This window comes from Phodopus roborovskii, unplaced genomic scaffold (assembly GCF_943737965.1).
Source record: "Phodopus roborovskii unplaced genomic scaffold, PHOROB, whole genome shotgun sequence".
NCBI lineage: Eukaryota > Metazoa > Chordata > Mammalia > Rodentia > Cricetidae > Phodopus > Phodopus roborovskii.
Window position 1 is genome coordinate 19,439,813 of NW_026126588.1, and position 24,854 is coordinate 19,464,666.

General features: G+C 46.7%; 2 protein-coding genes across 6 annotated transcripts in view; one reads left to right on the forward strand and one right to left on the reverse strand.

Moving 5' to 3' along the window:
• Window positions 1-14,213, reverse strand: part of Kansl3 (KAT8 regulatory NSL complex subunit 3) — a 35,120-nt gene extending 20,907 nt beyond the window's left edge. For 2 of the 5 annotated variants that reach the window (XM_051204270.1, XM_051204269.1), the window contains exons 1-5: window positions 14,162-14,213; window positions 12,813-13,078; window positions 9,799-9,969; window positions 2,911-3,001; window positions 2,624-2,809 (exon numbers count right to left, since the gene is read on the reverse strand). In XM_051204270.1, coding sequence (XP_051060227.1) covers window positions 2,624-2,809; window positions 2,911-3,001; window positions 9,799-9,969; window positions 12,813-13,027 — 663 coding nt within the window. In that variant the 5' untranslated portion in view covers window positions 13,028-13,078; window positions 14,162-14,213. Of the gene's footprint in view, window positions 1-2,623; window positions 2,810-2,910; window positions 3,002-9,798; window positions 9,970-12,793; window positions 13,079-14,161 lie in introns of those variants that run through there. The other 3 variants (XM_051204274.1, XM_051204273.1, XM_051204272.1) reach the window with 3 other exon arrangements.
• Window positions 14,214-16,595: 2,382 nt separating this feature from the next.
• Fer1l5 (fer-1 like family member 5) overlaps window positions 16,596-24,854 on the forward strand; it is a 47,256-nt gene continuing 38,997 nt past the window's right edge. The window contains exons 1-8 of the mRNA XM_051204279.1: window positions 16,596-16,696; window positions 19,250-19,302; window positions 19,651-19,742; window positions 20,345-20,453; window positions 22,373-22,427; window positions 23,052-23,161; window positions 23,494-23,622; window positions 24,529-24,591. Coding sequence (XP_051060236.1) covers window positions 16,612-16,696; window positions 19,250-19,302; window positions 19,651-19,742; window positions 20,345-20,453; window positions 22,373-22,427; window positions 23,052-23,161; window positions 23,494-23,622; window positions 24,529-24,591 — 696 coding nt within the window. The 5' untranslated portion in view covers window positions 16,596-16,611. The remainder of the gene's footprint in view (window positions 16,697-19,249; window positions 19,303-19,650; window positions 19,743-20,344; window positions 20,454-22,372; window positions 22,428-23,051; window positions 23,162-23,493; window positions 23,623-24,528; window positions 24,592-24,854) is intronic.

Genomic DNA, 24,854 nt, shown 5'->3' on the forward strand with positions numbered 1-24,854 from the left:
CCACAACACAAAATAATTAAAATAAAATGAACATCGCACTGTGGTATGTAACTTGAAATTCTTTATCTGTACTCCATATAAATACTTCAGACAAGTAAGTTTAACAAGACTGGAATCTGGGCCCAACACTCAGGAAACTGAGGCAGGAGGATATACAACTCATGGCCAGCAAAGGGGAACCGTCTCAAAAAATAATAAACAGCAAACAAAGGGAGAAGAAACACCAAGAGCATCTGTGCATGAGGTTTTGAAAATCGTAATCTCTACACTGCCTCAGATAACTCAGAAGTGTTTATACAGCAGCTGCTCTTACAAAGCACCAAGCCAATTCTGCAGAGGGATTTAACCTCCAAGGGTTAGAAAGACAAACCATGGGGGGGGGGGAGCAGTCCTAACTGCCAGGAGAGACATAGAAGCCCTACACAGAGCAGAGTGGGCAAACGGGAAATTCACATCCGAAGCAGTAACACTACAGTGACTCCAGCATGAAATGAGTTATCAGCCAGATGCACACACGGCTGGGCAGGTAGCCCACTCCTGTACCCCAAAACTTGGGAAGCAGGAGGAGAATTAAAGCAAGTTGAAAGCCTATCTGGTCTACATAGCAAGTTTCAGGCCAGACAGGTTACCAAGTAGGACAAAAAGCAAGGATGTGTAGTGTTTATTCCAGACCAATGTGGACTTAAGAAACAGATTCCAGGGCTGGAGAGATGGCTCAGCAGTTAAGAGCCCTGGCTGATCTTCCAGAGGTCCTGAGTTCAATTCCCAGCAACCACATGGTGGCTCACAGCCATCAGTAATTGCATCTAATGTCTGGCCTGTAGGCGCATACATACAAGCAGAACACTCATACAAAAAAAAAAAAAAAAAAAAAAAGAAAGAAAGAAAGAAAAAAGAAGAAACAGATTCCAGCAGGGAAGTAGGAACACACAGTTAAAGCCAAACTGCAAAGGGGTCAGCATCCCAAACCGGCCATTCTTTATAACCCCCTCTCTAATCATGGGCCACAACACTGAATACTGGGCTTATAACACTTTCTCAGACAGCAGAGCTTATCAATGAAACCGAAAAGCCCGAGGCTCACTGTCAACATGGAAAGCTAGAAGCTCAAGCTTCCCCAGCCTTCCAGTCCTGCATCCACTCCGCTCAACACAATGAATACTGTTTGGCATCCCTCCCCTGCCCTCTTCATAATGAAGTTAAAGGTGAGAACAGATGGTTCAAGAACACGGCCTGAGCCAGTTGCTGTCTAACAAACACCTCAAGTATTTTAATGCAAAAGCAATTTCATATTCATTAACAGCTTTAAGTCTGGAGGTAGAGAAACCGCCATAGAGACGACAGCCTGGTAGACAGTACCTGACAGGCAATGGGCTCGCTGACAGGCGTGCCAGGCACACTCATGTCGCTCCAGCGCTATAACCACACTGGACCCCAGCACTGTGTCCAGGTGGCACTGGCATCTGCTGTGCAAGCTTCAAAGCCCCCAACAGGGATCTGTCCTGCTCAAAATCGCTATGACCTCGCTCACACAGGGCACGCCCCACTACTACCTTAAACCAGGAGTGCAAACTTGTCTTTTCAGGCAAGAGGAATCACATCTAAACCCTGGCGTGGCAAGTGTGGCAGAGCTAGCACTGTCCTGGGCACCATCAGCGCCCAGCCCTAGAGCACGCTACACCAGATGTGCTTCTTTCTGCTGACTCCACGCCTGTACATTGTAAACACAAGGTAAGTGTTAGCTGATGAAAACGACTAGGTCAAATACCTAGATGCACTTAACTACTGCATCTAGTCTGCACTTTGTTTTACTTTGGCACAGTTTCTTCAGCTTTCTGACAAACACAGCATTCTGTAACGTGAAACAAAACAAAACAAAAGAGCGGATTAAGAAACGATGAAGTTAGAAGTTTTGGAGATGTGACTCAGAGACTGGGCAAATGCAAGGGCCTGGACTCTTATTCAGTCCCACCATGCAAAAGAAAAAGAGAGTGAGGAACTGAATTAAGTGCCACTGCTTATGGCCATCCTGGGCAGGAGCAAGGCACACTCTCAAGCCTCTATGAGGGCCACTTGAATAATCCTCAGTAGTTATGCTGGCTTTTGTGTCAAGAGCTCTACCTCAATTCACTAATTTAACCCCTTTACAGAAATGAACTTGCTCAAAATGATGGAGATCCACCTGCCTCTGCCTCCACAGTACCGGGATTAAAGGCGTGTGCGGATCACCACAGCAGCCTATGGTCGATCACTTGATAAGGAGAGTCTTAGTGTCAGGTAGTGCCTTGTTATGTACCCCTGGCTCTCTGAGCAGCACTGCTTCTCGCCCCCCTTTTAGCAACAGTCCTCCCTGGTAAAACCCTCATCTCCTCCACCACAATTCAATTCAGTGATAACTCAAAGCACAAACTGAAAAGCTATAGAGGTTAAATATGTATTCTGGTTTTTGGATGCCACACTTCATCCAAAAAAGATGAAAGGACTGAAGAAATGCTTCCTATTTTTAATAGCCAATTTGTTATACTCAACCATGCTGGCCTGGTCACAACGGTCCTGTGCAAACCCACACCCGGAACCCACAGCAAATATTGGCTACTGTAGGAACAAGGGGCCAAAGTCTCACCTTCCCTTTCAGTGTCTGCAAAGCATCCAAATAAGCAGCCAGCATGGGCAGACTCAGGGTCTCCACAAGGGTGGTATGGAGCCACTGGGTCAGCTTGGTGTCCCAGCTTACACTTGCCAGAGCCTGTCGCACCCTCCTTGCACACTTGTCTACAGCGACACGACGAAGCACAGGCTCATTGCAAGCCTAAAGAATGTTCACGAAAAGAGGTTAGTGGGGGCGGGGTGTGTGACAACACAGGGCAGTCAATCAACGAGGCCTGCGCTCAGAGGTATCTGAGATCTTACCCCTTCGTTGGCCAGTCGGGCGAGCCGGTCAGACTGCAGGGCTTTGAGGATCTTGTTAAATAGCTTGCTCTGAGCCATTGTCCAGCCAGTCCTATAACAGAGACTCTGAGGAATTAGTGTGACCCTAAGGATGTTTCCCACGTACGTCCACCATATAAAGAGATGCCGTCACAGCTTGTCACCATTATGAAAGAGTCTAGTCACTGAGCAAAGGCATGAAATTTTGGTCCCAATTCTGCCAGCGAATCACCTCACAAGTCAGGACCACTCACAGAGTCTTTCAGTGTTTGAAAAGCTAATTATTGATCTGGTGGCTATTAGTAACCAAAGACATGGCACCAGTGCACAATCATGTTTCAATCTATTACTTATTTTCCAGACAGGGTCTCATGCTAAACTGAACTCAAAGTCCAAACTCCTGCCTCAGCCTCCAGAGCGCAGGGACTACAACATATGCCACAATGCTTGGTTCAACAACTATCTTAATGGACTAGAAGCAGGAGAGTAAGGCGGGAGCTCTACGTAAACCAGTTTGAAAAGCAAAACTGTAAAAGAACTATTACCACAATTCTCCAATGCTTCAAAATTGTACCCAATACTAATGTTTTTCCTTTACTCATGGATTTTACATTTTTTCTGTCACACAATTAGAGAAATGTTAACACTAATCTAGTATATGACAAAGACATAAATATCTACCTTCCTTACTGACAGTTTTTTTGTGTCCTTCTAAACCCAGCTTTGAACTCTGCAATTACAAGTCTATCCTATTATTCTTTGTGTTTGTTTTTTGTTTTTCAAGTCAGGGTTTTTCTGTGTAGCTTTGACTGTCCTGAAATTCACTCTGTTCACTAGGCTGGCCCCAAACTCAGAGAGATTAAAGGCGTGTGCCACCACTGCCCTGCAAAATCTATTGTTCTTAGCCCTAGCCTTGATTCCAAACATAGTGGTGCTGAGCTTACTAACATCAGTCGTCACCTCACCCCCAGCACTCTTAATAATTCTGGTATCCCAACTGTGACTAGTAAGTAATCTTAAAGGGAGGAGGAAAAAGGCAAGAGAAGATATTTAAACTTTCTTTAGTCTCTCTGCCATTAACAAATTCCCAATAAGCTGAACAAGGTGGCTCACGCCTTTAATTCCAGCACTAGCGGGGCAGAGGCAGGCAGATCACTGTGAGTTCAAGGCCAGCCTGGTCTACAGAGTGAGCTCCAGGACAGCCAGGGCTACAAACAAAGAAACAAACAAACACAATAAAACAAAAAGCGTCCCTACAAGCTGGTGCCGGTGAGGAGGCTTCATGGGTAATGTGACTACCATGCAAATATGAGGACACGAATGTTTATCCCCTAACACCATGTAAAAGCTGAGCATGGTGACTGTGTCTGTGCTGGCTTCAGGGATGAGAAGGGGCAGAAGGAGCCTAGGGGCTCGCTAGCCAGCCACTCTAACCAATCAGCAAACTCTAGGTTCCGTGAGAGATTCCAGATCAAAAAAAAAAAAAAGGTAGAAACTAGAGGAAGATACCAGACATAAATCTCTGGCTCCATTTGTAAAAACATATGATCAACATATTCAAATATATGTACACATACAGGCAACACACACAGACACACCAAATAAAATGGGAAAAAAAAGTTCCAGTTCTTGCAATGAGTTACATGGATCCCAATACCTTCCCAATCTCATCATCCAATGATTGCCACTCAGCTTAGTTCAGCTGCTCCTGTGCCCCTGACCAATAATGCCCATTCCCTACCCCATGTGTATCAAGTATAGTCCTGTATCTGAACCCTGTTCATTCGCTCCTGAATTCAGTGACGCCCTCTTCCCCCTGCTTCAGGCCACTGTTAAATATCACCTTGACCCCTTTCATCCTACCCTGGGATTCTCTAGCTCCACTTTCCAACTCCATCATTGCCTCACATTCTAGCCACTTTGTGTTTGGTTCTCTCTGTTAGAATGCAAAAGCCAAGTTTTTATCGCCATGTTTTAATGCTATATCCCCAGTACAGACCACGAGTGCCTGGCACTCTGGGAAGTTAGAACACTTTCTGAATAGACAAACTGCACACACTGCATTCTAAGTGCTCTGAACAGCTAGGTTCATCCTGTCATTGTCTCCCCCACCCCCCACAGCCTACCAAACATATGGCTACTAAGCAAGAGGAAGAACACAGCAAGAAGACTTAGAGCCAACACTCAACCAGGCTCTTCAGTACTCTAAGGTGGTCATTCTACAGGGAAGCTACCTGAAATGACATCAATAGTTTCCATTTCTTACTTCATAGCAGATTAGTACCTTTTCCATCACACCTAATCTTAGTCACCTCATTTCTACAGGACGTGGGTCTACAAATACTCGTATTTGTAGAGAATATATAGATGAAGGACAAATTACCTTTCACTCTGTTCAACTATTTGGTATATAAGAGTAAGCAAATATTTACTAAAAACTCCTTTTCTCTCTGTAAAATAAAATACCCACCTACCACACAACTTACATGGTTCAAGAGAAGCCTAACCAAGAGCCAGACTTTATTCCAACTTTAATAAAGAGCTAGCTAGCTAACGTACCTTGAGTCTTCTGATCTAAAAAAAGACAAGAACTAAAGTGATCTTTAAGTTACTTAAAATTCAGGCTAACTATGATGAACAATAATGATAACAACATAGGTTTAGAGATAGGAACAAGTAACCCCTCTTCAGAAACACCATCGATTCCCACCTTAGTAATATAGATCGAATCCAGCCAAGTACTCTACTGCTAAATTATATATCCCTAGCCCTGGCTTTTTTGAGACAGAATCTTATTCCTCAAACAGCTCCAGTCGACCTTGTACTCGCTATGTAATCAACCCTGACCTCAAACTCATGATCTGCCTGCTTCAGGCTCCTGCATGCTTGGATTACAGGAATGCAGCATCACACGGGCTAGTCTTGCCTTCTATCTATCTGCAAAGCTTTCCTTGCTACAATGTAAATCCCTTCTGGGTTCCCAAAGCTCTTGTAATACTTGGAAGATAACTAGAAGCAGTCTTAGGTTTCTAGATTGTGCCTTTTCCTTTTCTTTCCCCCTAGTTCTCTTGGCACAACTCCTGCTACTTCATCAGAATCATGTCTATTTTTATTGTGGTTTGTTACTTAGAGACACTTGATTTTGGAGATGGGGACTGAAAACCTTAACTCCATTTGGAATAAAGACTCGTTGGGACTAATGTTCCTAGCCTATTAGTTTATATTTCCCTTTTCCCTCACATTATTGAAACACACAGCATATTTACCCCAGTAGCATCTCACTATGTACAGTGATTCTCAGGTGGTCTTCAAGCTTGCATGTGCAGACATGGGAGAAAACACAACGTCCACACAGTGAAGAAAACACTTTCTGAAGACATATATTTTCATTTAATGCACTTTCAGGCATTGGTTGAATTCTACCCTGTTATTTAGACTACTTGTGTGTGTGTGTGTGTGTTGCATACATGTGGTGTGCTTTCCATGAGTGTACATGGGGAAGCCAGAGGTTGAATTTAGGTGTCCTCTTCTATCTTTCTCCATATTATGTTTGAAACAGGGTCTTTCACTGACCCTGGTACTCAATGATTGGCTGAATGTCTGGTCAATGAGTTCCAAGGGTCCCCATCTCCTTCTCCAACACTTGTGTCACAAATGTGTATCACCATGCCAGTATTCATAAGATAGGTGCTGAGGATCCAAACTCAGGCCCTGGTGCCTACACAGCAAACATTTTATCCACTAAGCCATCTCCTCGGCCCTTCATTACTCATTTTTTTTTTTTAACTCTATTTTCATTATGAAATCCAAAATGATATGGGAAAGAAATATGATCTAAACAAAACAGAAAAGTTAGAATCTATTTAGAAATGACTACCATGTAACACATGAAATTAAATTTGAAAGCCACAACATTGAGTGTCTAAAATCTCAGAAAATAAAATTATGATTGTTGCTACACGTAAAACAAAGAACTGAAACATGTTCTATGGATTCTATCAGCTTCGTGGGAGGCGAAAAAAGTAAATGGGCAGGGGGAAAAAAAGATCTAACCCAAGATTAAGATAAAGAGCATGCTAAAGATATAATTAAGGAAAAATTCAAAAACAGGAGACCAAATTTTAAATACAAGCCTAAGCAGTCAGGGAGCTGACAGGACTGTGGTGAGTCAACTGAGTCGGCTGCCCCCTCCCTTTGGGCCTAAGTCTATTTAATTTTCAAGAATGCAAGAAATTCATTTTCTTTCTTTCATAGATGAGATCAGATAGTCTTCTGTTTTCCTTGGTCTAACCAACCTGAATGATAATGCGGACATCAGGCTCATCCTAGTTAAAGCAAGCAAAAACAGCATGATGGTCCTAGAAAATCTGATTCTTCTTTTCCTTTTTTTTTTTTTTTAAAAAGCAACAAGGTCCCATTATGTAACTCTTGATAGTCTCAAATTTGGATCCTCCTATCTGTTTCTAAAAAGGCTGGGATTATAGACATATGCCACAAAGCCAGGCAAACGCAGACTTTTCAAAGGTATTATTAATTTCCTGATTCTGTTCCAGGGGAGACTGATTCAAGGCAAAAATGTCTAAAGGACTTGGAGGACAGAAAAGGGCACTGAATCCCCTGAAAACAGAGTTAGGATGGTTTGTAAGCCACCATATGAGCGCTGGAAACACAACTCTGGCCTTCTCTAAGAACAGCAAATGCTCTCAACCGCTGAGCCATGTCTCCAGTGGCCCAGTACTAGATTAAAAAACAAAACAAAACTGTTAGAAATCTTAAAACTCTCCTGAGCAAATACATCTAATGCAACTTTCCATCTGATGAACAGGTATGGGGTGGGGGTGGGGGACCTGGTCCAGCATCTTCAGGACTATATTACTTTGCCACCAAACAGAATTTCCAATAATTCTCCAAGTTATAAGATTGTGACACACAGACACAAAAACATGACCCAGATCCAGCCAGCAAACTCCTTGGATAGGAAACTAGATTGTAAACATATGAGGGATTACAGACCATATGGTCCTTGACACAACTATATAACTCTTGTTTTAGTGCAAAGGCAGCCATGGACAATATCAAATGAATGGGCATAGCTATATTTCAATAATCATTCATTGTAGACACTGAAATTAAAATTTGTGTCAATGAAATATCTTTCTCCAACCCTGAAAAACATAAAAACTACTCTTAAGGCACACAAAAGCAAACAATGGACCAAATTTGGCATATGGGTCAGTTTGACAACCCCTGCCTGATCTAGACAATTAAATCAAGCAGAGATCGAGACCATTTCATAAAATATCAGCTAACATCATAGAAAACTAGGATTAGGTGGTGGTAGCAGATTTTGTTTCCTATGCACAAAATAATCTGTGCAAAGTTTCTACTGAATAATTAAGAATCAGAGAAAAGAGCCCTAACAAACAAGGGAAGCTTCTGACTGCAAATACAAGTCAATCAGTAGTGTCTCTGAAGATAAAAATCAAGATTCTAGAGCTGTCCATGGAGTTCTCAGTGTGGGAAACTGTAATTTTACACGACTTATACAGGAAGAAAGGAAGCAGCAATTTAACAATCAAGGGCTAGAAGGCAATAAGATGACTATAATCACAGCAAAGGCTACTGCAAACTTCCAAACAAGCTACAGAAAATGATGACCTTTGAGTTAAGTTAGTAAGTGCTAACAAATAATGAAATCAGCTACCTGCAAAAGTGACCTAACCAAAGATCGCTTAAAGTCTGTTGCTAATAGATCATCTCCCAAATCTTACCAGACACCAAACACAGTAACAGTTTATTTCAGAGTGTGCAGCAGGGTCCTAATAGAGGAAGTTCCCTCTGAGACTAGAGAAAGACAAGGCAAACACAGCACCCAGCAGGAGAAGGGGCACCCTCATTACTTGGTGTGCCCATCTTTCTCCTGTAAAGATTCTCATGCATCTACCCCTAGAGAATACAGTGTCTTCTCAGACTTTTCAGGCTGACCTTGAACTCACTGAGATCACCTGCCTCTGCCTCACAAGTACTGGGATGAAAGGTGAGCTCATACATGTGCATGCAGGTGTTCAAGCAGGCCAGAGGCATCCCCTTGCAGCTGGGATTACAGGCAGTTGTGAGAGGCCCAACATATGGTCCTCTGGAGAGAGAGAATCATCTCTCTAGCCCCTCTCACCATTTTTTAAATTAAATTGTCATGGAATTATATCCCCAACCTCAAAAAAACTGTATTTTAAAGCAATTCAAGCATATTAGCTTTATACATGACTCTAAAACATTAGTCTACTGTAGATCATATAAATGCAAACCTTACAAACATAAATTTAGTTTTTAGGTAGTTTGGGTGGCTCTTACATTGCATAATCTACAGAGTTAGTCACCCTTATATCCAACAAATTGTATGATTTTGTGGTGCTGGGGCCTCATACGTGCCAGGAAAATAAATTTATTTAAATTAGAAAAATCTTATTTTATGTTATCAATCCCAGCTCCCTCTCCCTTCCATTCTCCCATGCCCCCCCCCACAGACCCCCATCCTACCAGGAAAACGTTTTACCACTCTGTTACATCTGCAACCCCTACTTATACTTAAGGCTTCACTACGCTGTCCAGACATGTCTTAAATTCTTAAGTGCAAGTCCTCCTCCTGTCTAATCCTTTTCAAGATGGTGCAACTATAGATATCTATCACTAAGCATGCCAGTCAATGTGCTGTGCTAGAGTAGGGTCAGTGAGTAAGGCAGCTGAGATGCAATGCAGAATGAGGAGAATATCCCCATTTACACAGCTACAGATGAAACAAACTCTAGTAAACGTTTCAAGGAAACCGATATCAAAGAATGACAAGGCACTAACTATCAAGGGACAGCCTACCTGTTGACATGCTCTTCCCAGTCTTCCGGGGGAGGAGGAGCATCTGCATCTGTCCTGGCGAAGATAACGTGCCGTTCACACTCATTCATCACACTCCGTGCCTTCTGGTTGTCATAGAGTGGTACAGGAATTGCCGTGACCGTCTCCACATCTATTGGAACGTCTGATTCGCTGTAAATAGTTGAGGAAATAGCCATACACACTTCACACAGCACAAGTGCTTAACCACCGTCTGGTTACCAAATTATATATGTGTATGTGTGTGTGTATATGTGTATATATATATATATATATATATATTTATCTGTCTATTGAACACAATTAGCTTTAAATGATTAATAAACTCATCACATCCACAAGAAAATTTTTATCTACAGTCATCTTCCCCACACTCATCTAGCTCTCCTCTCTCCTGGTATGTGCCTGGGAAATGCAAGGTCATTACACCTTTAGTGACTTTGGTTTTTCTTTGAAAGCAGTGGGAATTGACTATGTTGCCCAGGCTAGCCTTGAACTTGGTTGTTGTTTTACTTAAGATTTTTTAAACCAGGTTTAGTGTAGGCATCTATGTGGGTATGTGCATGTGAGCTCATGTCCACAGGCCAGAGACATCTGACATAGGTCCTCTGCAAGAACAGTATGTGACCTTACCTGCTGACCCATGTCTCTCCAGCTTCTGCCTAGCCTCAATCTCTTAACCCTCCTCTCACCTTGGCCTCACCAAGTGCTGGGGTTATGGGCATGCGTCACCACACCTGGCTCCAAAACCTTTCAAAACGCAGCTATACAAAAACTAACAAACAGATGTATGTGTGTATAGAGAGAGAGACAGACAGACAATATATCCACAAGCAAATAGCTGGCTGCCTAGGCATGTTGTCCAAATGCAGAAGCTATAAGCCATATGTGGCTACCTAAACTTACTAAAATGAAATAGGATTAAAAATTCAGTCCTTGCCCAGCATAGTGGTGCACACCTTTATTCCCAGAACTCAGGGAGCAGAAACAGGTTGATTTCTAAGTTTGAGGTCAGCCTGGTCTACAGAGCAAGTGCCAGGACAGTCCAGGCTACACAGAGAAACCTTGACTTGAGAAGGAAAAAAAAAGTCCATTCCTCAGAGCTGGTGGAGAGATGGGTCAGCAATTAAGTGCTTGATACTCTTGCAGAGGGTCCAGACTTAATTCTCAGCACCCACGTGGGATGACTCACAACTGCCTGCAACTCCAGCTCCAAGGGGATCTGATACCTGTGAGGACACTGGCACTCAATGCACATGCCCATTCATAAACACAATCAAAAACAAAATAAATCGTCCAATAAAGTAATTCAGTTCCCATTCACTGACCTTCTTTTTAAGAAAATGCCATGAGAGCCGGGCGTTGGTGGCACACGCCTTCAGTCCCAGCACTTGGGAGGCAGAGGCAGGCTGATATCTGTGAGTTTGAGGTCAGCCTGATCTACACAGTGAGTGCCAGGACAGGCTCGAAAACAATACAGAGAAACCCTGTCTCGAAAAAAAAAAAGAAAAAAGAAAAACAAAACAAAAATACTATGAGATACAAATACATGAGTTTTAATGTAAGAAAGAAGTTTGATTCAGTTTTTTAAAAAAAATTTCAAATTCTATGTAAAGGAGACTTTTAGTTATGCCCCAGGCCAGAGGCATCAGGATTATATTAGAATGTTCCCTGCCCAAAATGAAAGTCAACAAAAATGTTACTATCATTAGGAAATCAAAACAAAACAAAAACAGTCTTCTGAGCTGGGTAGTGGTGTAGCAGTACAGGTCTTTAAGGCTAGTAATTGAGAAGCAGAGGCAGGTGGATCTCTGTGAATCAGCCTATCTACACAGAGTTCTAGGATTTCAAACAAACCACTCTTCTAAGCCATACCTATGGCTGCAATCTTAAAGCCTGGGAGGCAGAAACAGGAAAAAGAATTTGCTGCCACACAGCCAGTCCCAGGCTAACCAGGGGTAGAGTAATACTCTGTCCCAAAAGAAAACAAACTAATCAAGGTGGCATGTACCTATTATCCTAGCACCTAAGAGGGTTAGAGTTCAAAATCAATTTCAGCTGTACTACTGTCTGGGGAGGGGAAGGGGCTGCGGTGTGTGTGCACAAACAGACTTCAAAACTCTAACAAAGCAACAAAAACATCCAACATTCCACACTTGCTTAAAAACACACAACGGTCCCTCTAACTCATTAATACTTAAAGGGTGTGTGTGCATGTAAAGAACCCACTACCCCACCAAAAAAACTAAACAAAACACACACACACACACACAACCACCCTGTGCTTGAGGAAAGATTAAACAGAAAGACAAAATAAAAAACAAACACAGAAATCTCTTATCCAAAAATCTGTACTGATCAGACCAGAGCATTTCAATAAATCCTGATATGGGTGAAATCACAAAGTTCAAAATAATTAATTAGTTAGGTCAAACAAATGTAACCAAATCACTTAACATATAGTAAATTTTTGAAATGTTCTTACCCTCTAAGGTAGGGTGGCTGGGAATATAATGAGACTTAGGAAGGTTTAGATTAACCCACAGGTGGCTTTCTGTAAGGAGGTAAGACTGAACTCAATGTTTTGGGAACTCCCTCCGAATCTGATTTGTGCACTGAAGCCTGGGGAAGGGAATGATCGATTGTAGCCACTGTAAGCAAATCAGATGCTCCAGTAAAGTGACAAAGACATTCCTGCTTTCTCTTTCCACACAAGCTCCATGACACTTAACTAAGTGGACTAGGCTGTGTTTTCATGTGCATATCTTCCTTTTCTAATGCACATTTGGAGATGTCTGTGAAGATGTCCGCACTTGCTGCCTGATATGCTTACGCTGCTCACCCAAGATCTCCAGTCAAGCACCTCCCCATCCGTCCGTCCGTCCAATCACTCCCAAGAACACCTCTCTGAACCCCACCACACGATCACTGCCAGCGTTAGGCAGAAGTAGCCCTTAAGAAGGAAACCCAAACTCACATGGTATTCTCAAACTCACATAGTATTCTCCTGCTGCCGACGGGGAGTTACAAAGAGCAAGCGGGTGGGGCGGGCACTACTGGCATCTGGGTGGGCACTCCATGGTTTAGCATAGCTATGATCCAAAAAGACGAGGTCCAGCTCCCGCTCGTGCACTGAGAGCTGGAAGAGCAGGGAGGTACCCATCCGCCGAGCTGAAGTCTGGAAGTCCCTCTCCCCACCCCGGTGGGCCATGTCAGTAGTCTGGCTGTCAGGTCAGGGTGTGAGTATCTGCATACTAGTCACCTGCAGTGAAACGTGGTTTGTCAGTTCAATACTTTCAATCTCTCCCAATTCACACTATCAAAATACACTTTCATGCCTATCATTCTTAGCATCGACTGTGCACTTTGCTCACCGAGGTGAGTTCCCACTCCACCGCCAAAAAGGTACCGGTGCTATACAAAATCCACAATTACGCAAGTATAAACCGACTCCACGGTTACAAAGACCTTTAGTCTCATAACTGGGAAGGCACAGGCACACGGGTCTCCATGAATTCGAGGACAGCCTGGTCTATACTGTTCCTGTCTCAAATTAGAGAGAGACAGAGAGAGGGCGCAAAATAAAAAGACTTAAATCTGCTATGCAATTTCCTTCCTGGGTGGCAAAGGCCTTTTTTTTTTTTTTTTGCAAACAAGAGCAATCATAAGCACGAATTCTTTCAAAAGCCAGGCGGTCCCTACTTCCCAAGCCCTAAAGAGGACTTGGTCAGGGCCCGTGGGGCTCGGGCATCCTTGGAACAACCGCGGGGCACCGCGGGCGTCCAGGAAGCTGACTGCTGCCCGGGGCTCTAGGCGCCAGCGCTTTGGGCTGAGGTCGGGGTGGGGGTGGTGTCTCCTGGGGTCACGTTCCAAAGTTTTGCACCGACCTCACGTTACCGCGGAGTTCACAAAAGATAAAGAGCGGGGGCCGGGCCTCTGCCCGAGCCGGGACGGGGCCCGGGAGGCCATCCTTCCTCCGCCCTCGCACAGCGAGGCGCCCGGCAAACCGCCCGCTCCTCCGGGAGGTTCCCGCCTCGGAGCCGCAAAACCTCAGAGCGGCCCGCCCGGGCGGCTCGGGGACCCGGCCACCGGGCCAAGGTCATCCCGAGTTCGTGACGAGGAGGAGCCGCCGGCCCCGCCTCCCGGGCCCTTCCCGGCCCCGCGCCCCGGCCGCCCCAGCGCCGCTCGGCCTCCCGCGCCCGGCCCGGCCCGGCTCGGCCCGGGCCCGCGGCTCTAATCGCGGCCCCCCGCATGCCCGCGGAGCCCCGAGGGCCTCGCAGAACCGCCGCCCGCCGCCTCGAACCCCACGGGCCGCCACCCGCGCCGGGCCAGGCCCGCGTCTCACCAGCAGTCGTCGGCCGCGCGCTCGCCCGAGCCGGATCCCAGCGCGCGTGCGCCCTACCGCCTCCGCGCTGGGCTCGGGCGAAAGCGCGGAAGTGGATCGATCGGATCGCCGCCCGGGGGAACGGCGCGGCGGTGAGCGGCAAAGCCCGGGGCGGATCCGCTCCCGCGACTCGGCTGGCCCCGTGGGTAGCGCCGCACAGGCGGGGGCGCACAACTCGGAGGCACAGACGTCCTGTCCTCCGTCTGTGTTTTCTGTACCAGGAAGCGAGGGCGAAGGGCCAGACAGTCGCCGGGCGGGGGGTGGCGCACGCCTGCAATCACAGCACTTGGGAGGCAGAGGCAGGCTGATCTCAGCGAGTTCGAGGCCAGAGAGTACCAGGACAGCCAGGACTGTTACAGAGACAAACTATGTCTCGAAGGAGATAGATAAATAAATAGTAAGTAAGTAAATAAATAAATAAAGTTGAGACAATCAAGTGCTCACTGTCCCCACCTTTGTTCCTTTGCCTACAGAGCTCGGTTTTCCGTAGGAGGATGGGGGTTACCTTCAGTCAAGCGCGGTGATGGTGCATCCTTATAATTCTAGGATGCAGGAGAGGCTGAGAGCAGAGGATCAATGGTGAATTCCAGGACAATCTGAGCTGCACTTCAAAACAAACCCGAGAGGGGGAGAGGAAAAGCTTGGCAGAGTTTTGGAATCAACTCTAGAGCTCTGCGGAGTTTAAGGAATACAGGGAAGTTGCAGAGTTCAGACTGGAATGAGGGAGAGGTGGAATGTTAGGTTCAACATCTAACGGCCTGGCCCACATGCTGGAGCAGCAGGCAAGGCTTCATAGCCTTGCCCCATCTCTAAAGGCACAAACACCTACCCCTGGGAACGCAGTGGGTTATTTCAGCCACCTGCCAAGACCCCGAATTGATTTCTTGATGGCATTTACCATGATCTACCCCACCCACCCCCATGCTTTGGAACTCAGCGTCTTTGGCTGTTCACTTATTTATTTCTTAATGGAGGGAGTGGTTAGGCAGGGTCCCATGTATCTCAGGCTCCGCTCAAACTAGCTACACAAGTCAGGGATGACCTTGAATGTTTGATCCTTCTGCTTCTCTACCTTTCAAGTGCTGGTATTTCTCTCTGTGTAGCCCTGGAACTAGTTCTGTAGACCAGGCTGGCCTCGAACTCACAGAGACCTGCCTGCCTCTGACTCCCCAGCACTAGAATTAACAGCATGAGCCACCACACATGAGCCACCACATCCCGGTTTAGAACAGGGTGTCCGTTTTGGGTTTGAAGAACTGAAGGGCAGAGGGCCAGGAAAATTAGGCAATCGCAAGAGGCTTCTAAATTTCTAAATGAGCAATGACCTAAAGTTAATTCAAGCAGCATATCTGGCAGCTTGTGATGTGTTACATCCTCAGTATCACTGCGGCCTTGGTCCTGAGCACACGACACGCATACTTTAGCGCAGCTCATGCCATCTAGCTGCAACACCAACAAACTCTACCTAAAACCCCTCGGCTCAGACTTTAGACTATTATTGTATGTTATGAATGGCAATGTGTTTGTTTTTTCCTGTAGACATAAAGTTTTTTTTGTTCTTACTGCAACCCGATAGTTTCATTATGAAAAAACAAAGGCTCTCAGTATTTTCCTATCTTTCTTCAGCGTGTATCAAAGTACTGTTATCTTTGGATTGTGGTAGAATGCTTGGTTTTTAGAAATTGCTGTTTGAATGGCTGACTTAAGCTTCATAAAACAATCATCAAATGAATTTTAGCTTGGGGTTAAGACAGAATGTCCAATCATTGCTGAAAACACTTCTGCCATTTTATAGTATGTCTTTATACGAAGTAGCTTTCTTAGCATTAATTATTATTATTAGCAAAAATATCCATCACCTCAGAAGCTAGAGGATCAGAGGTTCAAGAATAGCTTCAGCTACACAGTAAGTTCAGGGTCAGCCTTGGCTACATGAGACCCTGTTCCCCCCCCAAAAAAAAAATCAAAGACAAAAGAGGCCAAATTTTTTACTTCCCCTGAAGCCCCATTGGTTTTCCTGTATATATATATATATATATATATATATATATATATCACTTCTTTTCTCATCTACATTGCATGCCTTTGCCAATAATTCATTCCAGACAAAAGAGAATTCTGTGCCTGATGTTGAACACAAAAAAGACAGCAATAGAGGAAAAGAATCTCCCAAGCAGCTGGGTCCTCTTGTTTGCACAGGCCTAGTCATCTCCAGCCACTTGTTTTATCCATACTCTGTCACATGCCAGTCACCTCTTCTGGAGAATCTCTCCGGAACCAAGAACCACTTACCTCTGTGATGCACCTCTGTTGCTAAGCTCCACTCCCCCAGTGAACCTGGGACCGAGGAGCTCTAGGGAGGAAGCCGAGTCACAGTGGAGAGAAGGAGGGGGAGAAAGCAGTTGTTCAAGATGCTAAGGCTTGTCGTGGAGTCGGCTAAGATTAGCCCACCTCTCAGTCCCCCACCCAAACCCTGTGTAACTGTCTACTTCAGAGGTGAGAACTGGTCCCAAAAGGCTACCAGGAGCCCTGCTAGGCATCACACACTCAGGGAAGACTCACTCACATCCTACTACATGAAAGATGTCCCCTGTGACACACAAGAAGGTAGACTGATTACTTCACAAACTTCTGTCAAGCCCCTAGCATATCAGGTCCTGGGTTTGATCCCCCAACACAGTTAAAAACCCAGCCAGGTTTTTGTTGTTATTGTTGTTGTTGTTTGTTTGTTTGTTTTTAATGGATACAACTATTGGTGTGTTTGTTAAGTCTCACTGTATAGCCCTGGCTGGCTTGAGTTACAACTTGTTTTATAGCCAGGTGGTGGCGCACAAATCCCAGCACTCTGGAGACAGAGGCAGGAGGATCTCTGTGAGTTCAAAGCTAGCCTGATCTACAAAGTAAGTTCCAGGACAGCCAGGGATACATAGAGAAGTCCTGCCTTGTAAAACAAAACAAAATTTAAAAAATAAATAACCTGTTTTATAGCCCAGGCTAGCCACAATCTAAATCCTGAGGTTATAGGTATGCACCAGCTGTGCGTGACTATTTAGTCTGCATGCAAGCATGTTTACCTTATGTGTACCGGGTGCCTATGGGAGTCAAAAGAGGTTGCTAGAGCCCTTGGCACTAGAATTATAAATGGTTGTGAGCCACCATGTGGGTGCTGGGAACTGAACCCAGGTCCTCTGTGAAGGGGCCTTGGAATCAGCAATGAACACACCCAGACACCACATTCTCACTCAAAGGAAATATATTACCCCAGAGGGGCAAGGGAGGGGGAGGAGGATCCCTCTGTATTGGACAGAGACAACAGGTGTGGTTTTTAGGCGAAAAAGGGAAGTCTGTGCTAGGGTGAGTTGGTAAGTTCTGATTGGACAGGTTAGCCACTGTAGCCAAATAAAGAAATTTGATTGCTGGACCTTGGAGTTTTAGTCAAACATAAGGAAGGAATGTAATCTGATGTTTTAACGTGGGAGAGGGGAAGGAGGAGGGCAAGACCTGCCAGACTCCTGTTTGCAATGCCCTTAAAGAGCCCTCCACCCTGCAGGAGCAACGGGTGTTCTTAAACAGGGAGCGGTCCCTCGTCTCAAAACCTATCGTCTCCATTGTTGCTATTTCTTTTCCTTTTCCTTTCTATTTGTTTTGTTTTTTGTTTTGTGAGACAGTGTTTCTCTGTGTAGCTTTGGAGCCTGTCCTGGAACTCTGTAGACCAGGCTGGCCTCACACTCACAGAGCTCCGCCTGCCTCTGGCTTCTGAGCGCTGGGATTAAAGGTGTGTGCCACCAATGCCTGGCTTTGTTATTATTTCTTTTATTTTGATTATATGCCTCATCCCTTCCAGATAAGTATTGGTGTGTGGGGGGGGACAGCAAAGCAAATGCTTCCTCACCTTCTTCCATGAACTAGGGCTGGGCTATAAAGTAAAGGGAAAAGAAAAATATCCAGTGTGGTTTCACGTACCTATAGTCCCAGTACTTGGAAGGCTGTGGCAGGAGAATTTCGAGCTTTAGGCTAGCCTAGTCTGCACATTGAGATCCTATCTCAAAAAGAAAAAAGAGTCAGTGAGAAAGAGAGACAGAGAAAGAGAATGTGAGAAAGAGAGAATATGTGTGTGTGTGAGAGAGAGAGAGAGCGCGCTCTGCATCATAGAATTATGACAAGACGTTTAAAAGATAGCATATGGGCAACCTTTAGTATGACTTTTGCTAGTAGCTGCTCAATACTGTCATTTACACTTGAATGAGCCTTATAGCTGACAATGCCTTTTCACAAATATATGTGTTCCTCACAGCAGTTCCATGAGGCAACTGAGGCCAGATTTATTGCCTCCACTTCTTTTTAATAACGGAAGGGACATATATCTAAGAAGGGAGAGGAAGAGAAAGGGTAAAAGAATCTATGAGACAGATTAAGTATATTTAGGAATCACAGATCTGGGAGCCAAATGGAGGCGTGGCCTGGGCTTGGGCTCAGCAACACAGTTCTTGCTTAGCGTGTGGGAGGCCCTGGGTTTTGATCCCACTGCTACAAAAGAGGGGAATAAATAAAAGAAAATGTGATGGTAGTCTCCTGGTTGAATGTATGGAAGCTAGTACAGGCCAACAAGGTTTCAGAAACTTGTAGGGAATGAGAAAATCAGATCCAAAAGAAAAGAAGACACAGTGCTGTTGGCGTTCCATATCTGTGGGCCCTGTATCTGGGAATTTAACCAACCCGAGTCAAACATATTTAAGGGCAGGCAAGATGGCTCAGCAGGTAAAGGCAAATATCATTCCCATACTCCATTGGCCAGAATGAGTCACAGCCCCATGGGGCTCTGAGACTCTGGGTACCATGTACTGGGAAGAAAGTGAAATGAAAACAGGGTTATCCATCACACATGGTGATACGTTTGAAATACTTGAAAAAGAAACTACAGATGCTACATCACAGCTGCCAATGTAGATTTGATGGCTCTTGGTACCCTGCCTGCCTGTCTTGGTCCCACTCAAACTGAGACACCGAAATACTTCCCCCAACTCATTCCAGCCCTTGGTTTCTTTGCAGATATGAAGAAAAAAACGCGCGTGGAAGAAGGAAATGACCCCATATGGAACGAGGTAGACACACTATGCCTTTCCTGAAAGACGGCTGAACTACTTCCAAGAGCAAATGGCAGGGTTGGGCACTAACTAAGCAGGTGCCAGAGGTCTAGGGGACTGCCAGGGCATCTCACCTGGGTTTCTGAGGTATCTTAGCCTAGGTTAGCCTCTGATCTGATAGGGCTGCAAAAGTCTCATCTCATGATGTCACATGCCTATAATCCCAGCATTCTTGAGGCTGAGCTCTAGGCCAACCTGGCCTAACTAGTCTAGTGAGTTCCAGGCCAGCCAGGGTTACACGATAAGACCCTGTCTCAAAACACCAACTTTCAAAATAAAACGATGATTTCTCCCCGCCCCTCACAGACCCTAATCTGGCACCTCTGGAATCAACCACTGGAAAATGACTCCTTCCTGCAAGTCATCCTTCGTGATGCGGGCTCTAGAAAGAAAGAAAGGTGAGGGAGAAAGGGGCAGGAGGGGTCTGGCTAGCCGAAGCAACAGTGGGCCACGTCTCATATCTAAGCCATAACTAACTCAGATGAAGGACCAGAGCCCACGCTACAGTAAAGAAAAATGGCTGGTGGTACTAAAGGAGTGCCAGGACCCGGAGATGAGGTTGACTAAGATACAAATTTGGGTACCAGCAGCAGCTCTGTCTTAAAGGCACATATCTTGAATGTCTGCCGAACTCCAGCCTCTTCTGGTCAAAGCCTACCTAACTCTAGTACCCAACCCAGACTAACATCCTGGTAGGAGTGAAGCCATGACACACCACGGGCCTTTTCCAGAACATAGAATCTGATTGGTCCATCTCGGCAAGGTGACCCTCTTTGACCCAATGAGCAACTAGTTTTCTAGGGATTCCCCCAAGCAACTCCCCACAGAGTATAGAGACCCCGCCCATCACCGACACCCCCCACAGTCCTCCGCTGACCACTGTGCTTACCTGGATTCTTCCGACTCTGGGAGAAAGTCATTCCTAGGACACAGCCTGGGGACACGGGAGGAGCTCTCCACCCTGGCTGGGAGTCTCATACCTACTCCTTGCCTCCCCCAGGTTCATTGGCCTGGCCACTGTTCTGCTCAAGCAGCTCATGCAAAAACCGAATAAAGTCTTATATATACAGAACCTGATCCTTCTCAACCATTCCATGAAGCCCACTGATGTGAGTTAGGCTCCAGATGGCCCGGGCAGGGCAATGGAGGAATATGGGCTGCTGGTGTGGCTCAATGTCATGCTGTGGGAGCAGCCAAGTGCCCCACCACAAAGGAGTCCTCCGTGTCCTGGGAGGGCCCATCGCTCTGCTGTTATCTTCTGGTTCCCCATCCTGCCATCCATCTATTTACCCTTGCATCTGCCCTGGAGTCAGTCACTGCGCTAGGCACTGGGCTTCAGGACTGAATGGGAAAGGTTTGTGTGGAGGAAAGGGAAGGCTTCCTTTGGAGTGCCCCAATTGTAGGCTGCTGCTCTGGGGAAACCAAAGACAGGCTCCCCCAGGGCCTGGTTAGAAACAGGCTCCCCCAGGGCCTGGTTAGAAACAGGCTCACCCAGTGACTGGTTAGAAACAGGCTCCCCCAGGGCCTGGTTAGAAACAGGCTCCCCCAGGGCCTGGTTAGAAACAGGCTCACCAAGTGACTGGTTAGAAACAGGCTCACCAAGTGACTGGTTAGAAACAGGCTCCCCCAGGGCCTGGTTAGAAACAGGCTCACCCAGGGCCTGGTTAGAAACAGGCTCCCCCAGGGCCTGGTTAGAAACAGGCTCACCCAAGCGATTGGTTAGAAACTCGTATACGCTTTTCCTAGCTGTTCCTATGCGGAAGCCTGAGAACCTACGTTCAGCACCCGGCACCCACTTGATAGGAGCACACCCTGATTCCCACAGGCTGTCCTCACCGCCACCCACTGGTTCCCTGGTACACACATGCCACCCTCCTGTTGTTACCCCTCTCCATACCTTACACAAAATAAGGGAAATTTCGATCGTCTCTCAACCTGTTATTTATCAAATCCCGGCCATGTGGGGCTGATGGCTGTCGCTTGGCTTCTTGGTTTATTGTTAGAGAGGGGCAGACTGGCTTCCTCCAAGTCTGACATAAGCCAGGCTGGTCTCCTGAGCTGCTTTCTGTAGGTAATAGATTCTGGTGGCTACAGTGAACACTGTGTTATATGTGTTGTGGTCATCATCCATGCATATATTCGGTCTCTCGGAAGGACATGAGTTTGCCCACTGGCCTGGAGAGGCAGGTCCCCCAGCGGAAGTGTCAGGAACATGGAAGGAAGCAGGTTCAGGAAGGGCAGGCTGCGTGTGCTCCGGGAAACAGGGTGGAGGTAAAGACAAAGGCAGGAGCTAGAGATGAAGGGGCTCGTGGTGTGTGCTGCTAAGACTGTTTCCTGGTCATTTAGACAGGTGGTGGGTGGGGCAGTGTGGCGGGGTGGTCTGAAGATGGGGGTGGGGTGGGGGCAGTGCCGAGGGATGGTCTGAAGATGGGGGCGGGGGGGGGGGGGGGCCGGGGGGGGGGGGGGGGGCTGAGATGGGGGCGGGGTGGGGGCAGTGCCGAGGGATGGTCTGAAGATGGGGGCGGGGTGGGGGCAGTGCCGAGGGATGGTCTGAAGATGGGGGCACGGCGGAGGAGTACCTGGAGGATGAATGTCAGTTGGGAGGCACTGGCGGTTTCCCTACATCAGGAGACATTAAAATTGCTAGGGGTGGGGGTATGACAGTGACACCTTAGTTAGCACCATGGTCCAGAACAGGTCCTGAGTCACACTTCCCTCTTCTCATCAGCCTCTTGGGTACCCAGCCATTGACATCATTAGAATTCCATTATTTTCCAAACCCCTTCCATCTTAACCCAATGCTAGCTCCTCACCAGTCTGTATGTGCACGTGTGCATACTCGTGTGTGTGCTCACACACACACACACACACACACGTTGCACAGATGCCTGCAGCATAGCCCTGTCTCTTGGCTAGCCTCATGTCCCCCAGGAGGAAAGGTGCGAACCCAGACAGACTAGAAAGACTGTTGCTTTAAATTATAAAGATTTCAAGGTCTGCCTTCCAACTCCCTGCCTTTGCTTTGCAGTGTACTGTCACCCTACAGGTGGCCCAAATACATGACCAGCAAACTGAGATGACAGGTATGTGTTTCCCTAGGGGGGAGACCAAGTGTATCTACATGTGCTCTTTGGGAACCTTTGAGACCCAACTCTTCAGCCTTACCAAAAGACTGACTAGATAAGGGTCCACGGAAGTTACACCAGCTTGTTCTCCATGGTTTTTGTTCAGGTTGTTTTCTTATGCAACCCAGGACCACCTGTCCAGGATGACACCACCCATAGCGGGCTGGACCCTCCCACAGCAATCATTAATCAGGAACCCCCCCCCATAGACTGGCTTACAGGCAATCTGATGGGGGGGGTGCAATCTCTCAATTAAGGTGGTCTCTTCCCAGACAATTCTAAGTTTGTGCTAAGCTGACAAAAACTAGCCAGTACAGCCCCTCACCTCCTCATCTCCATTTCCCATCTCTGGACATAAGACTTATATCTTAATGACAAGGGGCCAGAAGGACATGTATGAAGTGTAGGCTCCAGGGATGCATTGCCCTGGAGGGTGAGAGGGGCCCATGAGCACGCTCAGGGAAAGACGTATGCCCCACCAGGGTCACGTTTATGGTCAGGAGTAGGTCATGGGAGGCAGAGTGATCAAAGGGGGAAGGCCTGAAAGCCCCCTGAACTGCCAACCCTGGACCTTTTCCTTAGGCAATGAAGAGCTCCTGGGCTCAACTGCAAATAAGGAGACCCAGCAAAAACTAATGGTGCCCGGCTTCACCATGCACAGGGCTCTGGCTTCCAAGCCTCAGTACTTTCAGGTGAGAAAGCAGAAAGTCTATGCCCTTTCCCCATTCCACCCCCTCCCTCCCTTCTACGAGATCAAGGTAGAAAGCAGGGCTTCCTCAGGCCCTCACCGCCCTGGTCCTTTAGGGACCACTCTGGAGAAACTCTAGCTGCCTACATATTGCTTTGTTTATTTTGGCTTTTCAAGACAAGGTTTTTCTTTGTAGCCCTGGCTGTCCTGGAATTTGCTCTATAGACCAGGCTGGCCTCAAACTTACACAGATCTGCCTGCCACTACCTCCCACCACTGGGACTACAGGCATGCGCCATCTCCTCCTGGCTCCCAGCTGGTGTGTCCCCTCTGTAGGTTCGGCTGAAAGTGTTTGAAGCCCGACAGCTCCTGGGCAACAACATCAAGCCAGTAGTGAAGATAAACATCGCAGGCCAGCAGCATCTCACTCGAATCAAGACAGGAAACAATCCTTTCTTCAACGAGGTAGGCTGAACAAGCCACACAGGGCAGGAGAGCCAGGAGCTGGGCATTTTCTGGGAAGCAGCTGGCAAACTTGCTTCCTGAATGGACTGTGCAAGCTACATGTATTTCCCTGAACACCAAGCATTACGCTCAGTGTTGGACAGACGGGATGGGGTAATTCAGAGAATTCTGCATTTGAGGGGCATGAGAACCCGCAAACAGTTAGGGTGGGACAGGCAGAAGCTGAAGCACTGTCAGGAGAGCAACCCCAGTCCATACACCTCTCATCACTGCGAAAGCCCAATAGCGTTGTATCACGTACACAGAAGCCGAAGGTGCTTGTTAAATTAGTTGGTGACTAGATGAGTAAAGACAGAAGCTGTAAGGGCCAGTTGTTGCTAGGACGGTGGGGAGGACTCAGAGAAGGCAACAAAGACTGTGAAGGAATTTCTTACGAGGAAAGAATTTGCCAGAGGAAAATGGAGAGGCTGGAGAAAGTTCATTCAAAGACTTGGAAGCAAGAAGCAATTTTGATTCCCCTCCCCAAAACTGTAGCTGAAGGGTATGGTGCAGGAGAGGGACAGGGGGAAGGGGTTCTAGCTAATGCAGAGCAAAGGGGTGCAGTAGGCTGGCAATCTAGAAGGAGCTCAGTTAGCCAGCCTGGAGCAGCTAGCTGGGTTTTGAACTGCCAGGTTCTCTGGGGAACCCCTGTATGGGGGGTCAGAACACCCCCTGGGAGGCTAGGACTCCTCTCGGGAGGAGTGTGAGGATGGTCACAGGCAGAGTCACTGAAATGGGCACACACGGAGAGGAGGGGAGGGGCTGGCGGTGGGAGGAGCATAGTGTGTTAACCCTTCAGTTTACTCTGCCTGTGGGTAAAGCAGGAGAAGGAACTGTCTGCCCCAGCCCCGATTCTCTCTGCTCCAGATGTTCTTCCAGAATTTTTACGAGGTTCCTGCAAAGTTCTTTGAGGAGAACATCTTAATCCGGGTAAGGAAACAAACCGGTCTCCAAACAAGTGGGGCCATTCTCTTGTCCTGCCTCAGTCACATAAAACACTTTGGTCCCAATGCCCAGTCTTCCTCCATCTCCAAAGCAGAATCTCCAATACTCTCATTCCCCTTGGGGGTCCAGATACCTCATTCATTCATTCATTCATTCATTCATTCAACCAGTGTTAGAGATTGCCAACCGGTAGGCCCTGAGTTAAGCGCTTAGGTGAACGTGGCAGCCTGATTTTCTTGTCACCAGAG